Below are 27,943 nucleotides of genomic sequence, written 5' to 3' on the forward strand. Positions count from 1 at the left end.
GCTGCCCCAAAGTAATAGAAAAATACTCTGTTCAAAAGAACCCAGACCTGGATTTATATTGACACATGTGCTGACTCTGGATTTAGACCTGTTTCTGAGATTGGTTTAGGTGAGCATCCCCTGAGATGCCTTTTGTGGTTGACTTGATGACCTGAGATTCCTTTTCCATCTTTAATATTGATGATCAGGACCAAGATATCACCACCCCACTGAAATGCTGAATCCTCTTCTGAGCTGGACTGGCATTTTGCAGTGTGTCAGTAAAGCTGTTCTCAGGAAAATCAGGCTCTGTGTTCAGTAGCTCCCAGTTTACAGAGTTTAGTGCTGTCTCTAAGCACTAAGTAGCTTTGATTTCAATAATTCATCTCCCTCCAACGGCTTTATTGTCACTTGATTTATTAATGAGTTAGCTTAGATACTGTCCTAGTGCTTTCTCACAGCTAGGTGAAACCAAGGGTTGTGCTAAGCACGGATTGTGTGAAAAACACAGCATTTCCCTGCAGCTGGCCCCTGAGGGGCAGCGTGGTTAGACTGGATGTGCAAGAGCTGGAACTTCACACTATAACCTTGTTTTCAGTAGCCCTTCCCAGCACTCATTCTCTCTTGTTGTAGAAGAACTTCAGATCATGCTTTCTTTTTTCTAGGAGTGGATTGTGATGGTTAATTAGATAATGTTTGTAGAGCAGTGTACAAAACCTGCCAAGGGTCACTGTCCTCACTGGTATTATTAGAGCTGGAGGAAGACTGCCAGAAGGTATTGATTACTTGGTAAAAATAAACCCTTCAAACTTCTTTGGGTTTTTCATTGCTGCTTTTTATCTCAGCATCCTGCAAACATTTCAGAGGGTGGATTTGTTTGCCAGAAGATCAAAACAAAATGTTGACAACTACTGGTGCCAGTTTGTAGCCTCCCATGTGGGCGGCATCAGAGGATTTTGTGCAGTGCTCTGGAAAGTCTTTCGAGGCTCTGAATCCCCTTGGATCCTGGAACTGCTGTTTGAGCAAAGCTTCCAAGTGTCCAGGTGGGATAGCACATCGAGTACCGAGCACACGAGGATCTCTTTGGGGCTTGTGAAACTGTATTGTGTATAGAAGCTTGTATAAACCTCCTGAAGCTGACATTTTGATTTGTTTAGTGAAGTCTGTCAATTAATTGAGTAAAGCTGAGTCTTTCAAGGTGCAGTGGGTGCTGTTGAGAGCGCTGTGTCTGGCTGGTGGGAAGGGCTCAGTGCCCTCTGTGTTTTCTAGTTCATCTCTCAGCCATGGTTTACACTTCTCACACACCTCACCGTGGAAAACAAAATGTCACACTTTGAATTCATTAAGCAGCTGTGACTGTTGAAAGGGAAAGCTGTTCCATATGACAGTAAAATACGGGGAAAAGTCACGTATCTGTAGCAGAAAATACATGGGAAAGACAAATATTGTGTAATGTTCAGAAGGGCCAAGTCATGCTTCATAAAGGGAAATTTCTAAGGAGAATGGATACAACAGGAGGACAATTCAATCAGGAATCTGGATTGTGTTATAGAAGGAGGATGTATAGTCATTCATGGATCCAGAGGAATAGAAGTCACTAGTGACTTCAAATCAAGTGTGGCCTTGTGGTTTCTCTGATGAAAATATGCAGTTGGAGCAGAAGCAAAATGTTACATCCTTCTCCAAAACAGGCCAAGGACAAAGCACAGATCTCCAAACATCTGCAAGTGTTCTGACCTAAAAATTGCTTCAGCAGGGAGACTAAACCAGGCTTTGGTGGAGACTGCAAAGTGCTTTCTGTGCATGTGTCAGACTCGCAAATGGGTTCACTTTGATTATCACAAGTCCCCTTCGTGTTCGTTCTGAGCCATTAAGCTTCTTTGAATGAATATTTGGGTGAATGAGAAGTTTTTAAGTGGACTGACTGTCATCCAGCAATCTTAAGAACTGACTTGTCACGGAGCAAAGGGCATGTCTTGTCAAAGCTGACCACTGGTGCTTGAAGGTCCAGTGCTGGCCTGGCCTGCCAAGCTGCTTCCTCAGGCACAGAGCACCTGCTGGGGCTGCACTGACCACTGATACTTTGGTAATCTTGAACAGGTACCAGCTGCTTTTCTTTTAAAACTCAGCACAATTCATGAGCAAAGGAAGGGCAAAAACCATCCGCAGATGCTGTAAACTCACTCTCTCCATGCTAGTTACTCAGATTTGTTCCAGAAGTAACTGAGATGTGAGCAAGTCTTCCAGCTGCCTGCTGGAAGCGTGCATATGAGTGAAAATGGTTAAAAAAAAAAGGCAGATGACAGAATTAACATCTAGCTGTTTAGGTACGTGGCTGGTAAAAGGGAAGAATGGTGCTAGTGCTGAGAAGTGGCAGAGAGGTTTCTGTTATTGAGATTTCTGTTATTTCAATATGTCACAACCCATCAGTAACTGAAAGATGGAGAAACAGCTGTGGGAAATGGGACAGTAAATACCTGCCAGCACAATTTTAATGCTCTTTCAGTTGAGCTGTTTAAATGTAGTTGCCTGTTTGAGGAAACCACTGAATGTAGATTTTAATGCTTTTGCTGCTCGGTAGGTTCTCATGTGGGCATTGCAAAATCATCCCTGATGGACCAGACACATGTGGAGTGAGACATGAGCATGGGAGGGGAGTGACAGACACTCTACAGGTGGGACAGGGCATGCACAGACCATGCAGGGCACTCAGTTTGCAGGAACTATAGAGGAGGAGAACCTGGAAGCAGCTTAGGAAATGGATGGGAAGCTGCTGCAGTCTGAGGATGTGATCTCACTTCTCTGCTGTGGCAGAAGGAAAGGAGTAAGATCTTTGTCTGTCAAGGTATCTGGAGAAAGTCAGGGACGTGGCAAGGCTTCTTAGGATGCTCCTTCAGGATGCTGGCCCACCTTCCACTGATTCATGGCTTAGGGACTTTCTCTGCTCTTGAATTTTTTCCTCATTGATTTAATCCAATTTCTTTTTGACCCCTCATAAATATCCATGAGCACCCCAAAGTCCTACAGTGAGGAGATACCCAGCAGTGCCACTGCCCCTGTTGCCTCATGAGGATGTCTGCTGAAGTTGGCATGGTGAGCTCTTGGCTGTGGGTTGCCACAGAGCTGTGGCAGGGCAGACCCTAATTATAGCACATTATGCTGGTTTAATGACAGTAATAGAAAGTCAATTTATAGGCAAGAGCAAATTGCCTTTTTATATGGGGAGGAGGATAATTCCTCCCATGTGTTGCATTATTAAATTTGTAATCTTAATTTCTAATGCTTTTCAAAAATGAATATTAACAGAATCTAAAATGCAGCTCATAAATTTATGAGCTGCAATTTTTCCCCAAACTCTTAAAGTTCTATAATTTGTCTTAAAAGGTGAGCTTCAGCAAGGTTAGGGGTTTTTTTTCTTTCTTTGCTTAACTTAATAAATGAAAATCCCTTACTTGCTGCCTACCTCTGGACAAGCTTAAAGGCTCCAAAGACACTGCATTTTAAATAGCAGTAATGGATATCTATTTTCATTCTTGCTGAGTGGAAAGTTCTGAATTCAGGCTTATTCCCTGGTGATGAAAGACACTGGAGAGAAAAAAAAATGACACGTTTTCATATGTCATTTGCTAGCAAGGAGGCTGTTATGATGCTCTTTTTTGTTGCCAGGGAAACAGAGCCCTGAACTCCTGTCTCTGCAGGAGGAGGAGGAAAGGATGTTATTTCACTCCTGAGCTCGATTTGTAATTGTGACTTGTGATCAGAGGCTGTGAATGGGTTGGGACTGAGGGTCTCACCTTCAGGCTCATTTTCAAAATTGTGTGTCCTACCTCCTTCTGTGTGTTTCCCTGTTGAAATGAGTGTGAAGGGTGGGGCCTGGTGGGGTGGGTGGCTGGCACAGGTCGCTGGCACAGTTACTGCACAGCGGAGTGAGACAGAGTGCTCGGAGCCCAGGTGGTGATGGAAGGGGATTGTACTTCTCTGACCTTGCCAGTAACGTCTTGAGAAATCCCAAGGCTTCCTTATGTCCGCCCAGTTGTTAAATCTGAGAACAGAAGCATGAAAGCTACCTGCAGGTATCAGAAGGGAGGAAGGGACAGTGATGCAGGTGCTTCGTAAGCACGGTGTCCTCTCCTGACCTTTTCCATTACTGTTGAGCCATCGTTGCCTGCACATTTTATAAAGAGATTCCCATCAAACTTTTTTTTTGTGGTTACATTAAAACTGTTTTTTCACTCACACACTGCCCTTTAATCCGTATTTGATCTCGCTGAACTGCCAGTGTTGCCTGCAAGGCTGATGCTGGCTGTATCACAATTGCTTCTTCATCTGTTCTCCTTTCTGCTCTCCTAGTAGAGAGAGATTAGCAGGCACTCTAAAGCATTTTGTTCATCCTTGCTCCTTCTACAAAATTTGTTCAGAAATATTTGGCACAAATCATGGGATTTTGGTGAACTTTCTGCCAGGTACATGTCGTGGGGTAGCCATGCTGCAAACAGGCATTGCTTCTCAGGATGCTGTGCTGGTGTGTGGCTGTTGTTCACTGTGTGTGATTAATGCAAATTCCATTCAATATGATATTGAACACTGCTGTGCCTCTTCTTCACTAGGGACTGATTCTTACTACATCTAGTTGCTGATAATTGAGAAAACGAGATTTTGGTATTGTTCCTAAAGTGTATTAATCTCCTGTATTAATTAATCTGTATTAATCTGATGATTTTTTGCTTCCATCCTCCGTAATCTACATCCAGGCATGATATTTTGGTTGGTTTCCCACATTCTGCAGTATCTTTCAGCAGAGATGAACACATCATGTTTATTTTCCAGCTCTGGCCAAAAGGCTTTTTCTCCTCTGTTGAAAGCTCAGTACTCTGCATAGACAAACAGTGAACTGAATTTCCCAAAGGACTTCAAATAATCTGGGATGTTTTTCTATCTGAGTGCTGCTTTTGTGCATGCAGCAAGCAGATGTAGGAGGCAGTTATGTGTCTGCCATGTTCGTCTGTGGGAGAGTGTGTCACTCGGATGAGAGCTTGCATGTGTCTCTTCTGGGTTTGGGCTGTGAAAATTTTGCTGGAATGTTTTTTCTTAAGTGTCTGCTAGTTAAATTCCAGCGCCTCTGTTTTTGGTACTGGATGGTGTTTTCCATGTGTGACGGCCTGACTTGTCCCCATTTGAAGATATCTGTGATGTGTGATTGGCAGGGCTGTTTGCAGTGATACAAACTCACTTTGATTTCTTGGTCACCATGAATGACTTAGCAGCGTAAGGAACCGTGGCTCCTGTCCTGCTTCTGGGCATTGAAGCCTGACCTTCCCTTCCAGCTGTCATGAGATATCTGCAGTGAAATTACTGCAGTCATGAAGGGCTGGGTGCTCTTCTTTCACTCCACCCAAGCAGAACCCAGCACTTGATCCAGAACCTTGATCCTGAAAGGGATCTGTGTGAGAGAAGCCCTGAATGCAGAGGATCCATTTGCAGGCTTTTGGGAAATGCATCACTCTCTGAGCTCTCCCTTCAGCACCACAGGTGTGCTGTAAACAGAGGGTTTGTACAGTTCTTGGTACCATTAGGGAAGAAAAGGCTTCCCTTTAGTACACATGTGGTGGGCTGTGGTACTTGTCTGGCACAACAGACACTCCATAGCCATGGACCTGTCACAGGATGTCCCCATGTGAGTCAAAGCAATATGCAGAATTAAAGGGGAAGAACATACTGGCTTGCTCCTCCAGCATTTGCTACAGGTATTCCATGAAGGTACCTTTGGTGAAGCCTGACACAGGTAGTTGTAGCATGTCTGGAGTTAGGAACTCAATGCCTGAAATTGTTTAACTTCTCTGGAAACCAGACCATTGGCTCTCCTCTTGCTTCCATAGTGGATCAAATAATTGCTTCCAAATGGACACAAGTTATTAAGCAGTGTGTATAATTAAAGTTTCACTCCTTGTGAATTTGAGCATTCATTTCCTTAAGGAAAATATGATGAAGTAATTATAACCCAAGCTAAACACAAATCAAATGCTGTTCTAAACGCAATTCTGCACGAGGATTCTAGTTTATGAATGACTCCAGGGTTCTGTGTGGCGTTGTGCCTGTTAAGGAAATGGGGCTGTGTTTTTAATTGTATTTATAACGAGTGAACAAAAGGTTGCATGACTCATGCATTGTGCCAAGACTGTTGCTCTCTGCGCTCACGCACACGTGGTCTTGACAAAGCTGCTCGCTCCTAAAAGAGCATCAGTGGGACAGAAGAAAAGGGAAGAAATCTCATTAATAAATATGGCCTTGTCAACCGCTTCCTCTGAATTTTGTCTGTCAAAACTAAACTTTACCTGCTGTGTAGTAGCTGTGATTTTGAAGGAGGCAGGTATTTCTTCAATGCTTAAGCTGCTGTCTTGACTCTCTTCCCATCATTACTGTGTAGCAGACACTTTCTAGTTTCAGCTTAATTTGGGGGAGATGCCCAAGATGTGCAGACTCTAAAAATGCTGGAAAAGATGGCTCTGGGTAGAGAGAGAGAGAGACATAAGCTAGTGCCCCTGGGAGAAAAGGCCTGATACCTAATCTCAGTTTAAAATTCACCTTGTGGATGGAAGCAGACTGCTGGAGCTGAGCATCTGGTGGGACAGAAAGGTGTCAGCACCTCTGGGAGGTTTTGGTGCCTTCAGGAGGCTCATGACCTGAGTCCTCTTCTGCAGCAGGAAAGCACAGCTTGCAAACAGGCTGCTGAAGTTACTCTGCTTGCTTCCCAAAAGTGGAGAGGTAGATGCTGGGCTCTGCCAGGAGGGGACCGAGTTGATCAGCAGGCTGGGGAAGGGCACAGCAGCCTCATGCAAAATTTCCTGGCTCAGTGAAGTGTAGGCAGGGCAGCTCTTTCATCTCGTGCCATCTTTCTCTACAATGGCTCTTTCTAGTAGCTTTATTTTTGTGAATTCACCTCATTTTTGTGATCCTTTTCTAAATCAAGAGGTTTTCTACAGCTAAGGTTCATTCATATTTCAGAACCTGGACTTAAGCAACATCCTCAGTTATTAATAGTGTGAGATAGATGACAGAATTAGGACATCAGGGTGCTCTGCTTCAACTCTCTTGTAATTAAGCAGAGAACCTCACCTGGCCTTCACAACTTATGTTGGTCAGCTGGAGGACTTCCAGCCACGGGGACATAAATTGGCTCAACCTCTAATTCTCCTTGTGAATTAACAAGAAGAAAGCCCTGAGATGGTGCCAGCACACTAACCAGCCACTCATGTTTCTGCTTTGATGTTTTCCTGATACCCACATCTTGATAGCTGGCAAAGTTCCAAGAGTTTGGAGCTGAGAACATGGGGAGCACTGCTGGTTGATGTTTCTATGTAGGACACTTCCCTCAGCTTTCTAGGGAGTAAATATTACAATGTAGTAGTTGAAATAAATCAATTAAATTAATTGCCTGTGCCAAATGTACATGTTCTCTGAGCCCATCAGCTGAATTTTCCTTGACTTGGTACATACTTGAACTGCAGATCCCCTGGGGTTCCCATATGGGCTGATGTCAGAGGGGAGTTTAACTCTTGGTGAGGCTTAAAACCCAAAATGCAAGAAGTGGAAGGATTGAATCCACCAGTTGTCATGCAGTGAGAGTGTTGTGTGTGTGTAGCTGTGGTTTATTGGACTCTAAGTAAGATTACGTTTTGAAGTCATCTCCCCTTGCCCAAGCACAAAAGCAGCAAATGAAGAAGGGCCTGGGCTGTGGGATGTCTGTCCCAGACCACTGGTGCAGCATCAGTAGTTCTGTGCTTGTCTTTCCCTGGAGACCTGGGCAGGGCAGTGTTCAGGTTTCATTGCTAGGTTGCTGCAGAAATATTAGAGCAGTGAATTTTCTGGGTGGCTATGGATATTTCATTTAATCAGACTCTACTGCAAAGCCTGGCAGATTGGGGGAAGAGAAGGGGGCAGTGTGTTCCATTTTCTTATAAAAATAAAAATGCAAAAGCATCCATCAGATGAAGCTATTTGGATTCTGCTGCTGCAAACAAAACAGAGACATGGAAAGAATTCTGAAGAGCTGGGTCTAGCTGCAAAGTGGTTCCCATGAAATACTCTGAAAGAACCAAACATTTTTGTTAGTGTTATGGTACTGCAGCTTTTTTATAGTGAAAAGTGAAACAATTTTTATGGTAGTCAAAAACTCCATTTGAAAGTCATTGACAGTGGAACATATGTGTTTACCTTTTTGGCTGTTGGCTTTCTCACTTTTGACAGGGAAGGAAAAAATATCCAAAGGATTTTCCTGGCTACGTGTTTGTTGCAGAACTTTTTCTTTAGACACTTTTAAATGAAAATTTTGGCCATTAAATTTTTCTATATAGATGAATTATCAAAAAGGTCAAAATTTAAAATAGCATCATGGGAACTATTTGGTTTTAACCTCAAAAGGAGGAGAAAAAATATGTTTAATATATGAAAATGGAGCTCTTGAAGAAAGAAAGAAAAATTCATGCTCTACCCATGCCCCAGACAAGCTACAAGAGATGATAACATCTGCTGGGGTGGAGACCTAACTACAGGCACAGTTGGATTTAAACCAAACTGCAGCTCACCAGCATGGAGGAAAAAATGCTGCTTTAAGTGTCTGAGGAGTTGGGGTTTGGGCTGGGTTGTGGGGGAACTAGGGAAGGCAGCCTCAGGCTGGTCTTGAAAATAACCCTGTGAAGGATTTTCGGTTGTCTTCTAATGGTGCTTATGGTCTTTGATCATATTTACACTGGGTGTCAGCAAAGCAAGCCTTCCACTGCTGTGTGGAACACCCTTTTGAAGGATTTTTGTCATCTCCTAATGGGGGAAGAACAGGAGCCTCTGGTTCAGGGGGAGTTGGTTTGACATCCCCACCTCGAGTGTGGTTGGCAGCGCTGCCTCTTGGTGTGGGTGAGGACAGGCCACTCTGAGCTCTAGGAAGAGAGAAAGCTTTTTTGTGCTGAAATATCCTCGTGGATCAGCAGCAGTGGGATGCATTGGGACTGTGCTGCAGTGGGAATTTGGAGGTGTCTTATTGGCATCTCCAGAGGTTTCTCTGCATTCAGCTGGAGTCCGTAGCTGTAACAGCAAGCAAATAGTTGTTAATTTTACTGTTTTCCTGGCTCTCACAAGAAGAGTTGATTGAACTTTCCTAACCTTGTGAATATACCTAACAGATTAGAATTAACATGCTGAATTCTTTTTTCCATCCCATAATGATTCTGTGCTTAATTGGGAAAGAAAAGGTGTGATTTTGTTGGTGTCTGAAACTAGGACAAGGGGAACGAAGCGTACAGCCTGATTAGTGCCCCTGCTTATCCCCAGCCATTTTCTGTCATTCTGGTGGATTACTCAGGCTGTGATGATAGCCTGGCATGTTCTGGAGCACAGTACAAACTGCCTCTCTTTAGGTGCTCATAATTCACACTCCATTAGGATGTTGATGTAGGGAATGCTTGGCAAGATGTCAGGGCTTGCCAGGCATGATGAGATTGAGTTCATCTTGTTAAACTGCATTCTGAACTGACAATCCAGCATTTATATATATATATATATATTTATTTTTTTTTCCCTCAGCAGAAGCAGCCCCTTAGGAGAGCATCAGGGCTTGCTCTGAACAGATACCCCTGTGCTGCCCACCCTGGCAGCCAGCAGCTCAGTGTGTGCCAGGCTGTCACAGGTGTTGGCTATTCATGCAAGGTGGTGGGAAGGCTTCTCTTTCTCTCCTTTGAAGCTGAACAATGGAATTTTTATTCATCTCAGAACTGATTCATGGCACACAAGCCTTAGTATGTGTCACAGGGAGTCAGCATCTGACTAAACAGAAGAGTTTTATTTTTTTTTAACAATTCAGGAGCAACAATGCAGTGACAAAGTTTCAAGTGGAGAAGTTAATGTGCTTTCTCAGAGTAGCTGAAAATAGGTAGGAGGTGAAATGGTCAGTGCTTTAGCAGTCTCATGGGCAGTGGAGCTGAGACTCCCACTGCTGCATTTTGCCCACAGACATCCCAAAGACCAGTTGCTGGACTTGGAGACGTTCCTCACCTCAGCAGGTGATATTATCCAGATGGGTGCTTGATGTTTTCCCTTCATTTTCAACCCCAAACTGCTTGTTCTTTTCTCAGGGACAGATCTTCATGGGAAAGAAAGCCAGAAAAAAACCTCTTAGGGTCAAAACCAAAGAGTGAAGTTAGTGGCTGCATAAAATGAAAGGGCTTGTGAGCCTGTGTTTGAGCCAAGGGTAGAGCAGGCAGATTCAGCATCAACTGAAAGGAGATAGCTCCAGGGAAATCTCCTCTGCAGGCAGTGGGGTCCTGTCCTGGCTCTGCTTTCTACCTGATCTGCAGCGTGCTCTGAAGGCTTCCTTGACTCTGCCAGATGGGTTTTTCTGTGGTCCCTTGCTGGAGCTGTCAGTCCTTCATGCTTCATCAGCGCAGGTTTGTGTTTTGGAGCAAAGCAGGCAGTTCATGTGCTGAGGAACCCAGGTGTGAATCCAGGGAGCAGAGTCTGCCCAGGCTGATGCCCCGCAGCATGTTTGGATGGGAATTGTTCCATACTGCTGCACTTGGGTAAGAAAAGCAGTGGCGGTGCAGTCTGTTTGCTCAAGCTTGGACTAACTTTCTTGGAAAATACAAATTGTTTTATTTTCCAGAACTTTGCAATAGGAACAAATGAAAGTAAGCATCCAAGTGATTTTTCTTCCTGATTTTCCCCTGGCACCTCAAGCTGAAGTTTGGGAAGGGATAGTAGCTACTCACACTGTTTTGCCAGACCCTGGTGTCTTGGGTGGCCCGTGTTGGTGCTGTGTGTCCGTGTGCTTTGGGTGCCTCTGTGCTTGGAAGTGGTTGGGTAATTTAGGAGCCAGGCCGAGTTGAAAGCCAGTCAATGCCTAATCTCAGGGCTAAATCAATACCAATTAATTCTAAAGTACAGGAGGGTCTGTAGCACATGCATCACGCTGGGTTCTTTTTGTGATGGTAGCAAGCTTCGATGGAGGAGAAAATTGAAAACAAAGTGGAAAACAGAAAGATTGTAACAAGTACCTGGGTGGAGGAAAAGGAAGTGACAAGAGAGTAGACATTGTAGGGATAACAGTGAGAAAGACTTCTGTCTCTCAAAAGTGCCATCAATAAACATCAATTGTAGAGTAATTCTGTATAGGAGTAATAATTATATAATCATGACCTTGTGATGATTATTTCAGGACTTACATAGATTTTTCAAGACTTGCTGATCTCTGAGCATGAAGAGCTCTGTCAGCAGCAGAGAGGAAGAGCTTCAAAGAGTTGTGTGTGGGAGTGATGTAGAAGAGGACATGAGAAGTGGTTACTCTTTCCTTGGGGGAGAGAAGGGAGCAGCACCTCTCTTATCTTTCCCACCCCATAATTTCAGGCAAATCCAGTTCTTGGTGGCAGCTCTTCCACAGGAGTGGCACCATCCTTGAGAAGAGGATGCCTGTTGGTTGGCAGCTGAAAGTTTAGTTAAAGGAGCTCTCCAGAGGGTGCTCTGCTCTGCACAGGGCACCTCACGGTCACCTTGCTTCTCCTCATTTGTTACTGGGCTGCCTGGAAGGAACTTCTGGTTGGCTGGTCGACATCACTCAAAGATGAGGGGAAACATGATAATGAGATCTAATTAATAATGAATAAAATGATGGGATATAATTAATATCAATCAAGAAGAATGTAGGGAAAATGGGTCTTGTGAGAAATTTTTTTTCTGCCAAGTTTTAGAAGACATAGCTACTGGGTAAATGCATTAACTATGTTAGGGTTTTGTCCTAGAACAACATGGCTCTAGAAATGTGATCGTGATAAATGGATTAAAACCTTGCTTCACATATCAAAAAGCAGTTGTCAAGGAAAAGCCTCAAAGGTAGGGGGCTCTCTTGAAGGCCTGGTGATGCTCAGTGTTTTCGTTTGATTTGGAGCAAGCGTGAGTTTAAACCTCACTGAATTCACAGGGGATGTGGACATTAGAAAGAGAATAAATTGTATTGAGGGTGGGAGAGTTCTGTAAAGCTGTCTGGAGTTTTGCTTGCTTTCTCTTCAAATAAAATTGGTTTTCTTACAAATCTATTATAATGTTCTGCAAGGTTGTACCAGTAGGACAGGAAGGGACTGCACAGCCTCCAGGTGAGGTGTGATGTGACCTGGAGCTTACTGTGGTCTTGGGAGGTGCCAGCAGAAGTAGAGAAGATCAGAGTACAAGCTGACTTTTACCTCTGTATGCGTTTCTGCACTAAAATGAAGACTTCAGTTCTGTTCTCAAAAGGGTGTTTAAAACCTGGGGAGGTTGTTATAAAGACTCAAGGCCAGGAGAAAAAAAAAAAAGCCAGAGCATGAGAGACATAGAGTTCTCAGTCTGTTTAACTTGTCAAAATAAGATTGAGAGATAACTCATCTGCACTGCAGAAAAGTCTGTATAGTGAGAACACAAAGCAGCTCTTGGGGTGGAGAAGGACACTAAAAAAACCTGATGTGTGAAAGCTGAAACCAGGCAAGCTTAAGCCACATCTCTAAATGTCAGGTAGTAAAATAAACTGTGCAGGCAAACAGCAGATTCTTCATCTCTCGATATTCTTCAAACCCAGAGTGGATAGTGCTTTAGAAGATATTCTTTAGCCAAACATAAATTGTTTGGCTGAAAGAGCAAAATCCAAGCACCTGTCAACACTGAGAACTTGGCAGAGTGACTCCTGGGCCTTTCTGGTTGTTGGCATCAGTGAGGTGCTGTGTATCTTCATCCTGAATATTTGACCAAAAATTTTCTTCTTCTCAAGGTCATCCTGAATTAAATCCTTTCTTAGTGAGGTGTTGCACTGCAGGCTTGACTGACTGACTGCTTAACCTCTGTTGTTTGCTGCTTAATTGGAAGAAGTGCAGGGAATAAATCTGGTGACACTGCAGAAAATGTCGATATTGCTCTTACTTGTTTCAGATACCACTGACAAATTAAGACAAATGGTTTTGCCGGGCAACACCCACATCGATGCATATCATTTACCTTCTGATGGGCAAAGGTGTTGAAACACAAAGATTTCAGAAAGGAGAGGAGGCACAGCCCCTGTGCCATGCTCCACGCTGACCAGAGAAGGTTGATGGTAGCTGACTGTTGCTTGTGAGATATTTTTGGCACACAGATGAAAAGTGCAGTGTCATCCGTATTTATTTCCTTTCCAGATGTGCTATCCCTGATCTGTCCTCCTCTCCCAGCTGATGGGGATGGATAGTTTAGGAACCTGTACCTCCTTCCTGATGGCATCTCTGGTGCATATGGTGATCTTTACCCGGTTTCAGTCATCCCTCTGGCTGCTATGGTTTGGGAGCTTGCCTTTTTGACAAAACAAATTATTCCCCTTCAGTTCAAAGGAAACATCCAGCAAAAAGAGACTGTAGGGGGAGAAAGGTTGGAGAAACCTTTCTTCAGAATAATGAGAGACCATGTGTAAGATGCAGGAGTTGCTGTACGTCTCTGTCTGGAAGAAGAGGGAGGAACAAAGGACTTTGTCCTTTATTCCCATTGTCTTGTTTTACAGATTCTTTATTAAACTTTTGCCATTTTTTCCTTTCCTTTTTTGTCTTTGTAATTTTTCCTTTTTAATTTTTTTTAATCTGCTAAAGCAATCAGTGCTACTAGAAAATGACCCACCCAGCAGTAGAGAGCTGTGCATGTGGAGCTCTACAGCTGAACTTGCCCTGTGCCAGCTAAATTTCTGGTAGAGTGTCCTGGTGCTCCCACAGCGCTGCCTTTCCTTGCCTTTGGGCCCTTCTGCTTTATTTCCCTGGCTTTCAATCAGGAGATGGTTGATAGAATAGAGCAAGCACCTTGTGTTGCTCCAAGCCCTTGCTCTGTCCCAAACCTCTCGTTTGTTGCCAGCTGTGGATGAATAGTCTTTTAATTTTGGGTGTCTCTAGGCACATCTCATTAGACTGGGGAAACAAGAGATTTTTTTAAGCAGGTATTGCATGGCTGGGCAATGGGGCATTTTTAATTTGCTTCCTGCATTTATGTCATTTGGTGCTTTGACTCTGGCTGCCAGCAGAGCTCTTGTGAGGAGTAACCTCAAAGGGCAGGAGGATGAGTGCTCTGAGTGCACCCGTGAAGGAAGGATGGGCACTGGTGCATGTGGGTGACTCAGAGATTGTTTGTGGAGGTGGATGCAAGACAAATGAAATGGACCATCAGGTCTGCCCACATGGCTGTGGGATGTGCCCTCAGAGGAACCTGCAAACCCCATCAGAGGCTCCAGTGAGCTGCACCAGGCTAAGGAGGGTGCATCAAAGGGAGCTGCTCTGCACTGGCTGGGAGAACAAGCATGGCCATTGCACAAAGCTTCGCTTTTGTTGATGCCCATATTGATATTCCTGCCTGAAGGTTTGGGTTTTGAAAGCACGTGAGAAATATGTTTTACATTTGTGTGACTTCCTGATTTATACAATATGCTTCATGCATTGCTCTAGGCACACAAACAGTACAAATTGTAGTTAATGTTAACCCAGAATGTGCAAATTCGATCCCCTTAGCTCACAGGGACATGTGTACACAGGCTGCACCATATGTGGGGACAGCAGCTGGTACAGAGCCCTGGGGCCAGCACGTTTACCCAGCTGGAAACCTCATGATAGTAGAGGAAAAGGTACTTTACAGCTGTATTGATAGGAGAATTTTTGTCTTTGCATTTCCATGTAGCTATAACTAGAGAAGTGAGATAGGAAACATTTCTGATATCTTATGGGATTTTTTTTTCCACAGTCCCTCTTCCCACCAAGATCTGAAGAAAAGTATTTTAGGTCAAGCAGCCTGCTACAAATAACAGTGTATTTTAGGCAGGTTATTACAGATACCCTCTTATTTCTGAAGTAGTTCAGAAAGTGATTCACCAGAAGTTCCACCTGAATATGAAGACGAACTTCCTCACTGTGTGGGTGCACTGGAACAGGTTGCCCAGAAAGTTGTGGAGTCTCCCTCACTGGAGATATTCAAGAACCATCTTGGTGCAATCCTGTGCAGTGTGCTCGAGGATGACCCTGTTCCAGCAGGGAGGGTGCATCAGATGACCCACTGTGGTCCTTTCCAACCTTACCCATCCTGTGATTCTTTGAAAGATTTGCTTTCTTTGATATTTGGCAATCCTGAGTTCTTCAGACTCAATAGCTGGGTCATTTCTCTTCTGGAGGTGGTGCTCAAAAAAGTTGGAAGGTTTCTGAGAGCACTGTGGGTTGGAGCTTTGCTGCCTGAATCCAGGGTAATGACTGGGCATCTTTAGAGGATTTAGATAATTTTGCTTTGTTCAGAAAACTTGTAGCAGATGTGTTTCAGGATGAGTGCTCTATGTGGGATGAAATCTGGAGCTTCCTAACACCAGCTACAGCAATTAATAGTAATGGTATTCATTACATATTCATTACATAACATGGTTTGTTCTGAGAAACAGACTGCTTGAGATGGAGGATGAAAATAGCAGCTGTTAATTTCAGAGGGCTGAGCCTCTGAAGACTGCACCCAGGAGGAACCAGAACCTACTTAATTCCCTCTGTGCTGTGGCTGAGGGCGTCTGTCAAGGGGAATAGTCCTCTCCAGGGTTTTCCACTGCTGGTGCCTTTCTGCTGCCACCAGGGAACGTTTTGGTTGTGCCCAACTATTCCCCTGTGGCAGGTCTGGGAGGGCTCCTGCTTTGGCAGCACCTCAGGTGCTACCTGGCCTTTTCCTCCCCTCTGCTCACTCAGTGCCCACCAGCACCTGCCACTCCTGGTGCTGTTCCACACAACCTGAGGCAGCAGCATGGCATTTGGGAAAGGCTTGGAGGCATCAGCTGTGCCCATGGTTGCTGCTGCTGTGTTCCCTGCCTGGGTAGCTCTGGGTGTAGCCAGCTGCTGTGGCTGCCCTCTCACTGGATAATTAATTGGTTGGAGCAGGTAGGGAGGGTGTGCCTGCTGTGGGTATCTGCCAGGCACGGTGGAGCAGTGAGTGTGTTCCAGAGGTGACTCGGGAGCTGCTGATGGAGCAGGGCTGGGTAAGGGAAATGTGTATGACAGATGCCAGGCTTGTCTTCCAAAAGACCTCCTCTGCTTCTGCTTGGCTCTGTCAGTGCAGAAGGCTCAGGGAATAGAGGCTGACTGCCTTTTCTCCCCCTGTGTTCCTAGATGGTGACGGTCGGAGACTGAAAGGGGCCATCCAGAGGAGCACAGAGACTGGCCTGGCTGTGGAAATGCCCAGCAGGACCGTGCGCCAAGCCAGCCACGAGTCCATCGAGGACAGCATGAACAGCTACGGATCAGAGGGAAAGTAAGTCACTGGGTAATCACTCAGGGATGCACTGTCCCTGTACCTATTAATTTTCCTCTGGCATGATGGACGATGTGTTTTTCTGAGTTGCCTGTGCTGCAGGTGTACTGCCCATCCAATTAGAGCAGATCTCTCTGTCTGCATACCTGGCACATATTCCACTGTTTATATACTTATTTTAGTGTCCTCATTACTCTGAGCTGAACCAGATACCCATTACTTTTAACCACTTTGCCTTTGGATGACTAATTCAGGGTCAATAGCAGAGGCTCATTACTGCTCGTAAATGATAAGCCAGGAGTTTTTAATGTTGCACAATAGTTGTCCATTTCCCCTGTTTCAGAACAGCCCTTTGGTTTGGGGCAGGAAGAAGTTTCAAGGTGCTGAAAAGGGTGAAAGTAATAAAATACATGATAGCATAGCAAAACAAAATATATATTTTGGAGCCTGTGTGTACCTTGTAAAAAACTTAATTTTGTTTCATCTGAGTTACAGTGTCCTAAAAATGTGTTTTAGAGATTTTTGACCCCAAGAGAAGTTATAACACACTTGCATTTAGACTTTATACCAGAGCGCAAAGCAGAGGATATTTAGGCCAGAACTTTGGGACCTGACTTGTCTTCAATTCTGGTTTTTGTATTTCCATTACTTGAAGCCATATATGGAAATTTAATTATTTTACTAAGATGACTGTTCATGGGAATCTTTGGAAGCAAAAAACCCAAGAAGAAGGCAGTACATACCATCCAATTTTGTGCTTTCTAGGTGTGTGGCTAAAATGTTTCCATACCTAAAAGGCGTCGTGTTCAAGCCAAGGACTACACTTGGCATCACTCTGTATGCTCTCTCGAGTCCTGTGTGGTATTCCAAGTACACTGTACAGCTGAAATGCTGAGATAGTCCAAAGGCACTCTCAATTAATGTGATTCTGGTGTTAAATAAGTAACAAGCTGTAAATTAAGAGAGACTTTCTTTAGCTTTAGAAGTAGGCTAATCCTGGAAAGGCATCATAGATCTGTGCTGAAGGTTCAAAATAGTAATGAGGCACAGACTGCGATAGCAATCTTGTCACTCCAAAGCTGTGATGTATCTTATCTCTTCTGTGAGCTGCTGTCTCCAGGGAAATATTCCTGCTACACCAGCACAGTCCTGTGGCTTGGAGTTCTGCCTCCGCTACTAGATGCAGAGGATTAGTGATTAAGTTCATTCCCTGGGCAATGAGGAGCAAGAAACTGCTTTCATGCAGAGAAAAATTCTTTCTTGTTCATATTTACATAGCTTCTCCTCCTGGGAAGGGGTGTAGCTCCCTGAATGGTCTGTGTCCTCCCACTGCTTACCTCAGCTGCTTTGTTGGGCTTTCATGGAGGGGGAGAATTTCTGCCAACAAAATCCTGCACCTCTACAAGTGCTGTCTCACCCTGAAGGCAGGTGACATGTAGCTATCAGCTGGACAGAAAAAGGAAAAGCTGGCTTGCAATGCAATTGTCTTTATTAGAACAAGCCTAACGTTTGGTATTGCAGCCTTGAACGCTGCCAGACCATCCTTGCCAGCGCCTCGGCCAGGGATGGGGTGCTTTCTTCTCTTCTCTGAAAAGTGTGATTAAGTGGTTCCTGGATGCTTTGTTCCTGGGTGGGATAATTAATCTCTTCTGGGAGCCCAGTGGGAATTGCAGCTATCTGTCTGAGCCACAAGTGATAAGCAAACAGGACTGAGAGTACAAAGAGCTAAGAGGGCTCAATTCTCTTGAAACATGGTGGGAGGGGAACTTCTCTGCTTTCTTTTCCTGCAGCAAAGAATGGAATTGTTTGGGGAATAGCTTTGAGGAACAGAAATGTGTTCTCCTAAATCAGATTTCTCTTGACCTCTCTCGTTTGCTGTAGCTGTCTTCCCAGGGAGCAGAATGAAGATTCATATGTCTCTGTTAGCTGTGGCAAGTTGATTTTCTTTCTAATAAAAGCTGGGCTTGTGTCTGGTGCAGATTCTCCCAGGTCAGAGAGTTTTCAGCAGTGACTGTCAAACCCCTGGTTTTCAGCAAGGCAATGCTGTTCTAGTTCTTTCCACCCGTGCATCCCTTTGGGGTGTCCACGCCTGGAAAAAGATGGATTCACATCTCAACTCCCATGTGTTCTTATAATCCTTATCAATTTAAGGACTAAGAGGACAACTTCCATAGGTGGCATGCTGAAGTGATCAAATATTTGGTGAATTTTTGCTGCAGCAGGCCTAAATACCTGCCCTCAGCCATACAAACTGCTTATAGAAAGTGTTGCTCACTGACTGCTTTTTCATGGTTGTTGCAGGGAGCTGCTCAGTGCAAGGTATCACAGTTAAAGAGTATTCTGAAGGGCATGGTTTTGATCAATGCTGCTTTCACGTGAGCACCAGAGTGCATAAAATCCAGATTTTTTTTCATGGAGAGGCTTTTTATGTAGGGGTATACCTCTGAGGTATGTTAGGCCTTCTTTAGAATGCTCCCTTTACCTGAAGATGAAGTATACTGGAGACTGCCTGGGCTAGATGCTGCATCTCCTGGAATTAAAGCTCATACAGCATGCCAGGAAAAGCTGACACTGTCACCACACTGCTTCATGTAAATTTTTGCCAGACGAGAAGTCTTCCAACCTTCTTACCCAGATTTTCTATTGCACCGTGGTTGTGCACTAGTATAGGAAATTAATGTAATAAAACTCAATGTGAGACTTTGTAGAAGGAGAAGTAGATATTTGCACTGAACGAAGCTGTTTTCAGTGGTTCCCATGTCCAGGTTTCATTCCCTCACGCTCTCACCACCCCATGTGGGCACCAAGCCTCATCAATCCAGGTGCTGGAGCCAGGCTGGGTTGTGTGCTGCAGGGAGGACATGGGACACCATCTGTCAGGCCCTCACTGTGTCTGCTGAGTTGTTCTTCACAACAGTCTGCCTCTTAGACTGTGTTTTTCTTACACTTTCTAGGACTTACCTGCTATTCTGGAGTGATCTTTCACCTCTGGGTTTTACTCTTTTTCATCTCTGTAGATCTCAAGCAGCACTGCCACCTTTTTGTTCCCCTTTTTGGGAGATCTTTATGGCTACAGTCTGCCATCAAACAGGGTGTGAAGTGCTGTGTTCTCTAACCTTGTTGTCTATTCTTCTCCTGTCACTGGAGAACAGATCTGCTGCAGCCAGGTTGGTTGTGCTTTCACATACACAGATGTTTCCATTCATAATTCATCCGGAACAATCCTAGCACTGGTTACAAATCCTACAGCAGTGAATATTTTCTTCTATGTCTATTCTTAAAGATTCACTTGAGAAAACAGTTGCCCACTGTAGTAAGTGCCTGTGGGGTAGTCTCAGGACACCAGGATTGCTGCAAGGATACAATTCCGAATATAGGAATAACTCACAAACAGCCCTGTGGGATTCAGCAGAATCTCAGCTCCATCCTGGCTCTTGCACCATCTACATCTTGTTTTGGCTGGGTTTTGCTGCAGCTGCACGAGACCATGTACAGCATTCAAAAAGCAGTAGATTCTGGACTTGCATGTAACTTGTTCCTGCCAAGCACTTTTCTTCCTGAAAATGGAGCAGAAAGATAAAAATGGACCTGGAACAAAAGCCTGCTAGCTGCCATAGTGCCTAGTGAGTGGTACTCATAGAGTTTTTGTTCTTGCTGGCTACTGCTGAGATGATTAAGTTCTGGAGAGATCAGGTGATTTTTACCTTAGAAAAGCACAGCAGGTGGTGACTAACAAAGACTTGGAGGATTGTTCTCGTATTATCTGAGATGAGTGTGCAGGTCCAACAAGGAAGATCTTGTTGTTTGCCATCTCACCTCTCTTCTCCTTGGTGAGGGCAGTGCTGCCTGACTCTGTCCTGTTGCAGGACACAGCCTGGCACAAGTGCCACCTGCAAGGGCATCTGGCACCTCTTGGCTTCCTTCTGGCTCTGGTACCAGCTCTCCTGCTGGGCTGGTGTGAGCCAGCACTGGGACTGAGGCTGGGGGAGCTGCCTGCCCTTCTCTGCTTCACTGCAGAACAGTAATTAACAGGAAGCAGGAGAAAATACTGGCCTGGGTTGTGACCACACGGCCACATGAAAATTCCCTTCCCTTCACCAGAAATTATCCATCAACTTTCAAGAATGACCAAAAGACTTGATTCCTGAATGCCCCATTCAGGAGATTCATGTTGCAGCTATTCCCTGAATGTTTCTTGTTTGACTTCCAAAACCAAGAGACTTCTAGACTCTTTTATAACAGATTGTCTTCAGGACTCTTTTTATCCGAGTCCTTTAAAAAAATGTAATGAAACATGTTAATATCAGTTCAGGCTGTAAGAAATTGGCGTCTTTTGAGACAGAAACCAGGAAAGGCATGGAGATTATTTCTGAAATATATCAAGAAATTTCTCAGCCTGTTCAGCAACAGCACGTCCTTTTGTGCAGGCAAAGCTTGACCAGCACAGCTTGGAAAGGATGTGACCTTGAGAGCTGCAGTTACAGCAGGAAATACAGTGAATCCCACCTTCAGCAACCTCTTGGGAACAGACAGAATTGCTCACTGAAGACAGGTAGCTGTCTTTTATTCAGTGCATCTGAGATGACTAGTGATTGCTAAAAATGGAGCTAGCCTGGCAAGGTGGGGAAGGGAGTGGGGGAGATCTTTGTACAGAATTCAGTGCCTAGTTTTTATAGCTCTGTTTCAGTGGCAGAATTCATAGAGCAGAAGGAGCGGGATACGCGAGCGGAGTACAATGTGTTACAGCACATAAGACAGCACGTCACAGTGCTAAAAATGCTGCAGAAAGTGGAGTGGCCCAGAGAGAAACGGGGCTTGTTGAGAGGCAGATTGGAGATCCTGCCTGGCAGAGGAGAGGTGTGCAGTTGGTGGGGTTAGGGTGGGTTTGGGTCCTGCAGGGATAGATTCTCATGGAAAACCTTCCCAGCCAACGTGAAGGCTCCTGCAGCATCCACATCGACTTTGACAGGTTAAGGGGCTGTGTGCCCAGTCCCTGGACACGGTGGCTGGATGCATATTCCTTGTGCACACCATAAATATTTGAAAGATGGGGTAATGGCCGTTGGCAAGTTCTGCTTTCCTCCTTAGCTGATAGATTCTGCTTGGCTCCTGCCCGGGAGATGCGATTTAAAAGACGTTAGCATGCAATATGGATGAGTGTGATTGTTACACAGAACATTACTGCTCCCTGAAATTGGAGTTCTGATGGGGTTTTTTTAATGCTCAAATAAAATAAGTGTCAAATATGTTATCAGTCTCAGAGGAGACTTCCCTCTTCCCATTTCTTCTGGCTGAAGGAATCTGTTGCAGTCCCCGTTTTTTAAAGATAGAGCTGCAGAGTTTGGCTCCATGTTAGATGTAATGTGTGGTGTATCTGTTAGTTCAGCTGTGCAAGTCAAACCACTGAGATACATGGCTGTGTTTAGGCAACTTGCTTGTAATTGCAAGTCTGTGCCATGAGAGGATTTAAAAAAGGAGGCTTTTTTATTTACAAGAACAGAACAATAATTTCTGAACCCTGGACCCAGGCACATCCCATGCACATACCAGACACAGTGGAGCAGCTTTTTAAGAATGTATCACCTCTGGAGGCTTGAGATGATGGCAAATAGGTGTTAGTGTGGATAGTGTAAATGAATCCATGAAAAGAACAAGGCAAAATGTCACCTTCTGAAAATAGCTGTTGTCTGGGTGTGCCAGGGGGTGGCTGTGTTGAAGCTGTCTGGCCTCACCACCTCGCTGAGCCCACGGCAGGGAGTTCCGTGGGAGTCAAGGTGTGCAGCTTGTGAAACAGAGAGACAGGAATGGGGATTTGGTCCAGGGAGAGGACACAAAATTCTCTTCTCCTGAGAGAGCTCCTGGACAAAAGAGTGTTACACCCAGCCTGTGAGGGGAGATGAATGCCTCGCTCTGTATTTCTTCTGCACAGACACATCAGCACGTGTGTGGCCATTGCACGTCAGTACAATCAAGACCAGTCTCAAAGTCTTTTAAGACTTCTAAAAAAGTGTGATATCTAGAGGAAAAGAAAGGAATATGTGGTCTGTTTTTCAAACTAATAATTCACAAAGGATGTTCAGGACTGATGTGTAAAGAGGAAAACCTGGGAAAATATTTCAAAGGAAAAAGTAAAATAATGCACAGGAATAAACTCTCTGCGAAAGATTTAAGAACAGGTTAGAAAAGCAGCTGTCCTGGATAGTGTAAATAAGGCTGCTCTGGCCTTGGGACAGACTAGCTGACCTGTGGAGATGCATTCTGACCATATTTCCTGTGAGTATTACAAGATTTTGACAAGCTGATTCTGCAAACGCTCTCAGCAGCATAATGGGATACCTGGCATACAGAGTCCCAGAAGCAATTTAAAAATAGATTCAGAAAAGAGGTCGGACAAACTCTGCACGGACAGGAAAAGAAATTAATGATACATTTTCCCTAAATGTGTCTGCCTTTGCACACCCTGCATGCTAATCTGTAGCCACCAGCGGGCGGGAGTGCGGAGGGGACTGAGCAGAGCCACATATGCTGTGTGAGAGGGATCAGCACAGCTGCTCTGCATTTTCTTCACAGCATTTTGCATTGAAATCACTGCTGTCCATCTAGGCATTCAAATCCCGATCAGTTTACAAGCAAACTCTGAAAAGCTGGTTCTCCATCCAGTCATATATAAGGAGCAGCTGCTTGCCACGAGCATGATTTGCCCACAGAGGGGAAGGACACGGATCTTTGCAAGGTGTAGGTCAGGAAATGCTGTTCCCCTGAAAGAGCAGAGAAGCAAGCAGCTGGCAAGGAGCCTTTAAGCCACTCTTAAATTACTCTATAGAGGACAGATTTCATACAGCCTGACCTACAGCATGCAGCACAAGAACACAGTCTTCAGAGGCTGCAGAGATTTCGTAAATAATCAGGATTAGGAATGTTGTGTTTAAAAGAACAAGGTCTGGGCAGTTTCAGCCCCAGTTTGAGAACACAGGTTCTAATATCCATAGAATGTATAATATGCTGAGTTGGAAGGCACCCACAAGGATCCTCAAGTCCAGCTCCTGACCCTGCACAGACACCCCAACAATCCCACCCTGTGCCTGAGAGCAGTGTCCAAACGCTTCTAGAACTCAGGCTGTGAGCACTGCCCTGGGGAGCCTGTTCCAGTGCCCGACCACCCTCTGGGTGAAAATCCTGTTTTTAATATCCAGCATAACCTCCCCTGGCTCAGCTTTATACCTCATTTCCTCAGGATGTGTCCCTGGTCATGACAGTGAAGAGATCAGTACCTGCCCCTCTGCTTCCTCTCATGAGGATGCTGAAGACCACAATGAGGTCTTACCCCAGTTTCCTCTTCTCCAGGCTGAACAGACCAAGTTACCTCTAATGTTTCTCAAAAGCTTTCCTTCCAGTGCCATCACCATCCTCGTTGCATCTCTTGAATGTTCCCCAATAGCTCAATGTCTTTTTTATATTGTGGTGCCAAAACTTCCCCCAGGACTTGAGGTGAGGTTGCACCAGTGCAGAGCAGGGCAGGACAATCCCCTCCCTTGCTGGCAATGCTGTGTCTGATACCCAGGACAGGACTGGCCCTCCTGGCTGCCAGGGCACTGCTGATCATGTTCAACTTGCCACCAACCAGGACCCCGGGTCCCTTTCCACAGTGCTGCTCTCCAGCCTCTCGTGCCCCAGTCTGTACCCACCACCGGTCTCATTCTGCATGTAAACATGTCACGAAAAGGCAGGAAGGGTTCCTGGGCTGTGCCATAGAGCCGGGCTGGAGGTTGGTACCTGCTGTGCGCGGCACCGCGGGAGCTGCGGCGCTGCCGCGGGCTCGTGTCTCCCTCTCGCGGCTGCCGCTGCCTCCGTGTGTCTCTGGGTGTGTCCCTGCTGTCCCTGGGTGTGTCTCTGCTGTCCCTGGGTGTGTCCCCGCTGTCCCTGGGTGTGTCCCTGCTGTCCCTGGGTGTGTGTCCGTGCTGTCCCTGGGTGTGTGTCCGTGCTGTCCCTGGGTGTGTCCCCGCTGTCCCTGGGTGTGTGTCCGTGCTGTCCCTGGGTGTGTGTCCGTGCTGTCCCTGGGTGTGTCCCCGCTGTCCCTGGGTGTGTGTCCGTGCTGTCCCTGGGTGTGTCCCTGCTGTCCCTGGGTGTGTGTCCCCGCTGTCCCTGGGTGTGTGTCCCCGCTGTCCCTGGGTGTGTCCCTGCTGTCCCTGCCTCCCTGCTGTCCCTGGGTGTGTCCCTGCTGTCCCTGGGTGTGCCCCTGCTGTCCCTGCCTCCCCGCTGTCCCTGGGTGTGTCCCCGTTGTCCCTGGGTGTGTCCCCGTTGTCACTAGGTGTGTCCCCGCTGTCGCTGGGTGTGTCCCCGCTGTCACTGGGTGTGTCCCTGCTGTCACTAGGCGTGTCCCCGCTGTCACTGGGTGTGTCCCTGCTGTCCCTGCCTCCCTGCTGTCCCTGGGTGTGTCCCCGCTGTCCCTGGGTGTGTCCCCGCTGTCACTGAGCGTGTCCCCGCTGTCACTAGGCGTGTCCCCATTGCCGTGCCTGCTGGTTCGTGTGCCGGGGACAGTCCGGGCACAGCAGTGGCTGTCTGATGCTGAAATGGGGTTTGCAGCCTATGCTGAGCCTTGGTGGGAGCTGGTGCCTGTGCAGCCAGGGTTAACGTTCGTGCAGGTTTCTGCTGCGTTGGTGGGCTCACAGATCCCAGGATCAATGGCATCCAGTGTCATCTTTCTCTGTCCCTGCTCTGCCTCCTTGCCTGCAGCTAAAGAGCATGGTCTGAGCATCTTCCAGCAAAATGTCCTTCATTTGTCCTTGACACACTGGAGGCATCGCTGACCTCCCTGTGCTCTCCCTCTGCCTTCTGGCCAATAGCAGCATTGCATTCAACTTACAACCAATTCCACAGCAAACCCATAATCTCTAACTCCGTTAAAATCAGTCCCATTTGGCTGTGGCAAAGCAGAGCCTGTAAATCATGATTAGTGAAAGCAAAGGGCCAGAGAAGAGATAATTAATTTCGCTTTGCTGTTCAAAGGCTGCGCTGCCCGCACTCAGTGGAGGATTTGTGCCCTTTAGACAAAAGGCTGACAAGTGTCACCTGTTAATCTTCTCTGTGTGCAGCTCTTTGCAGCGTGAGATGGTCCTGTCACAGGGCCCTGCTGGCTCTGGCAGCTGCTATTTGCAAGTCAGCTGCAAAGCGCTCCCCCTTTATTCCTCTGGCTATTTTTAGCATTTCTCTTTAGATGCAATAAAAAAAGACATCTCCTATCGGTGATAACCAGGTTGTAGTGATTGTTCCCCTTCAGGGACAGACGTGTTGGGCAATGGGAGGGGAAGGGCTTTCCAGGATGGCTGCAGTGTGTGTGAAACATCTGCTGGCTGTCACCCAGGATGGAGACACCACTGTCACCTGGGCAGAGCCCTTCAGGAGCCTGTCTCCAGCACATGCAGTGCGTGCTGGTTCAGCTGGAGAGCTGCTTTCTGGATCAAGGGCAGGTCAGAACAGCTTGATATATGCAAAGGGTGGGTAGGAAAAGTATGCTGAGCCTGCAGCATGTTCCAGAGTGGCAGGAAAGGGCTCTTGGGAGCATCAAGGCTGCATTAAAGAGTCAAAAGAAGTCACAGTGCTCCCTGGAGCTGCTTTAACTGCAGGAAGAACGAGTGAATGGGGAGAGCCTGTCCCAACAATCTCACTGTGCATGTCCCCCTCACCTCACCATCCCAGCTCCTCTCTGAGTGTTTGACAGACAGCTCACCAAGCTGAGTTTGAGCTTCTGAAATTTAGTCTATTCTGCTAAATGGTTCCTGCTGTTTTTAATCCACATTTGTACTAAATTTCTGCCGTTTTATTTTCCCTCTTCCCTCAAGGGAGAAGCAGTAGCTTTCTTGGAGATAGCTTATGATTTTTCCAGACAGAAATTGTTTCCATTCCAGGGTTATTGGCAATACCCAAATATATGTCCAGGAATTGGTCAAAGCCAAGATTTAGAGCTGCTGCTTCTAGTGTCTAATAAAGCAGGACTGCAAAAGGTCAGGCCTCTGTGCAACGTAGCAGCCAGTTCTACCAGCTAATGGCATAATCTATTATAGAAGCAATTCCTATGTCTTCCCTTCCCAGTCAAATATAACAGTGGGGAACATTAACTGTCTAATTTAATACTGAGTTTCTTATAGTGCTAGTAAACCCATTAACTAGGGCTGTTATCCAGACTGATGGAGTCTTGACCTTGGCCTGTGTTTTTAAGTGAGCTTTGCCGTTCCCCTTGGGATCAGCAGCTCCATTCAAGCAGCAGCTCCCCTGCCCTCCTTGCAAGGCTCTGTGCTGGTGGCCCAGCCTGGGTGTCCCTGCAGCAGTGTCCTGCCCTCTCGCTGTAGTTTGCACTGCAGAGCATTCATCATTTCAAGGTCATCCAGAGCTCTCTGACTTCTGAATTTATGGGGGATAGCAGCAAGCAGCCTTTGCTTTGCTGTATGCATTTCCAGTTGCCATTGGTTCCCCTTTACCCCAACAGTCCTTGTTCTTGTGCTTTTTAACACTGTCCTTCATACTCTCCTGCTTTTTTCCTCTATATCATCGATGCAGGCTGCAGCATCAGCTGCTCTGTTAGCAGGTGCTTTTGCTTTCTCCTGAGCTGCCCCAGCTGCTGGGCAGAGCCTTTGCTAGCAGCATTCATAGTTAGCATCACATAACAGCTTGGAAGGGACTTTAAATACCATCTGGTTCCAGCCCTGCTGCCATGGGCAGGGACACCTCCTGCTAGACCAGGGGAGGGGTGGGCTGGGTGAGAGCACAGCTGCCTTCTCTCCACACTGGTGTAGTGCAGAGCTGTACTTGGCATCAGCCTTTGGTGTGATTCTCTCCCTGGCAGGTAAAAGAAGCGGTTTATTGAGTTGTTTTGAGTCTTCAGGGGTTTCTCTCCTTTGCTGTCCTGTGGGGTTTCTGTGGGTGGTCTTCTCCCATCTTTGTGTGTCCTGCAGTAACATGGCTGGACTTCCCCCTAGAGAGGAATTGCTCCAAGACCTGGTTCTGGGTGTGCTGTGAACTCTCATAGCCCTCAGCTTCACTCAGTCCTGGGCTTCCCCTCCTCTGTCCCGGTCCTCAGCATCTTGCTAATTAGCCCAAGCATCTGTTCCGAGCACAGCAGTGAACATTTCCCTGAACAGCTATGAGTTGTCTTGCCAGATTGTTATTTACGTGCTGGTTCAGGTCACACACTCCCCAGGGCAGGAGTGAGACCCGAGTTTGGCCCATTTGTCTTCCATGAGTTGAAGAGAATAAAGAAAACATTTACCTTCTGGCTGATGGTCCATTCATCTCCTGCTGAATCTTACGTCTTTGTCTGTCAGATCTCCTTTTTCCTGCACTATTTTGAGTTCTCTAGGCACTAGTTTTCATCCTTTTTTGACTCTCTGTATGCAGCCCAAAATGCCTGAGGCAGCAGGGTCACGGAGTCTCTCTGGTCCTCATGTGCACCAGGACTCACTTCTTCCCTCCTTGTATGGGCAAATCACGAGCCTGATAAAGCCTGTCTGGCTCTGGGCTCCCTCTTCCTCTGCTTCCCCCATCCCACGTCCCTGCAGATTTTCCAGCCCTGGGGCTCTCTCTCTGTGTGCACAGTTTATCCTGGGGAGCCAGGCCACAAATCCAGCAACTCTGCCCTGGTCCCAGGGACAGCTGCCACGCTGGGGCTGACAGATGTCAGGGTGGT

General features: G+C 46.1%; 1 protein-coding gene across 1 annotated transcript in view; it reads left to right on the forward strand.

The window, feature by feature from the left end:
- RIMS4 (regulating synaptic membrane exocytosis 4) overlaps window positions 1–27,943 on the forward strand; it is a 55,596-nt gene that overhangs the window by 14,934 nt on the left and 12,719 nt on the right. Inside the window, exon 2 of the mRNA XM_064391987.1 lies at window positions 16,122–16,263. Coding sequence (XP_064248057.1) covers window positions 16,122–16,263 — 142 coding nt within the window. The remainder of the gene's footprint in view (window positions 1–16,121; window positions 16,264–27,943) is intronic.

The sequence above is a fragment of the Passer domesticus genome, chromosome 16 (assembly GCF_036417665.1).
Source record: "Passer domesticus isolate bPasDom1 chromosome 16, bPasDom1.hap1, whole genome shotgun sequence".
NCBI classification, from domain to species: domain Eukaryota; kingdom Metazoa; phylum Chordata; class Aves; order Passeriformes; family Passeridae; genus Passer; species Passer domesticus.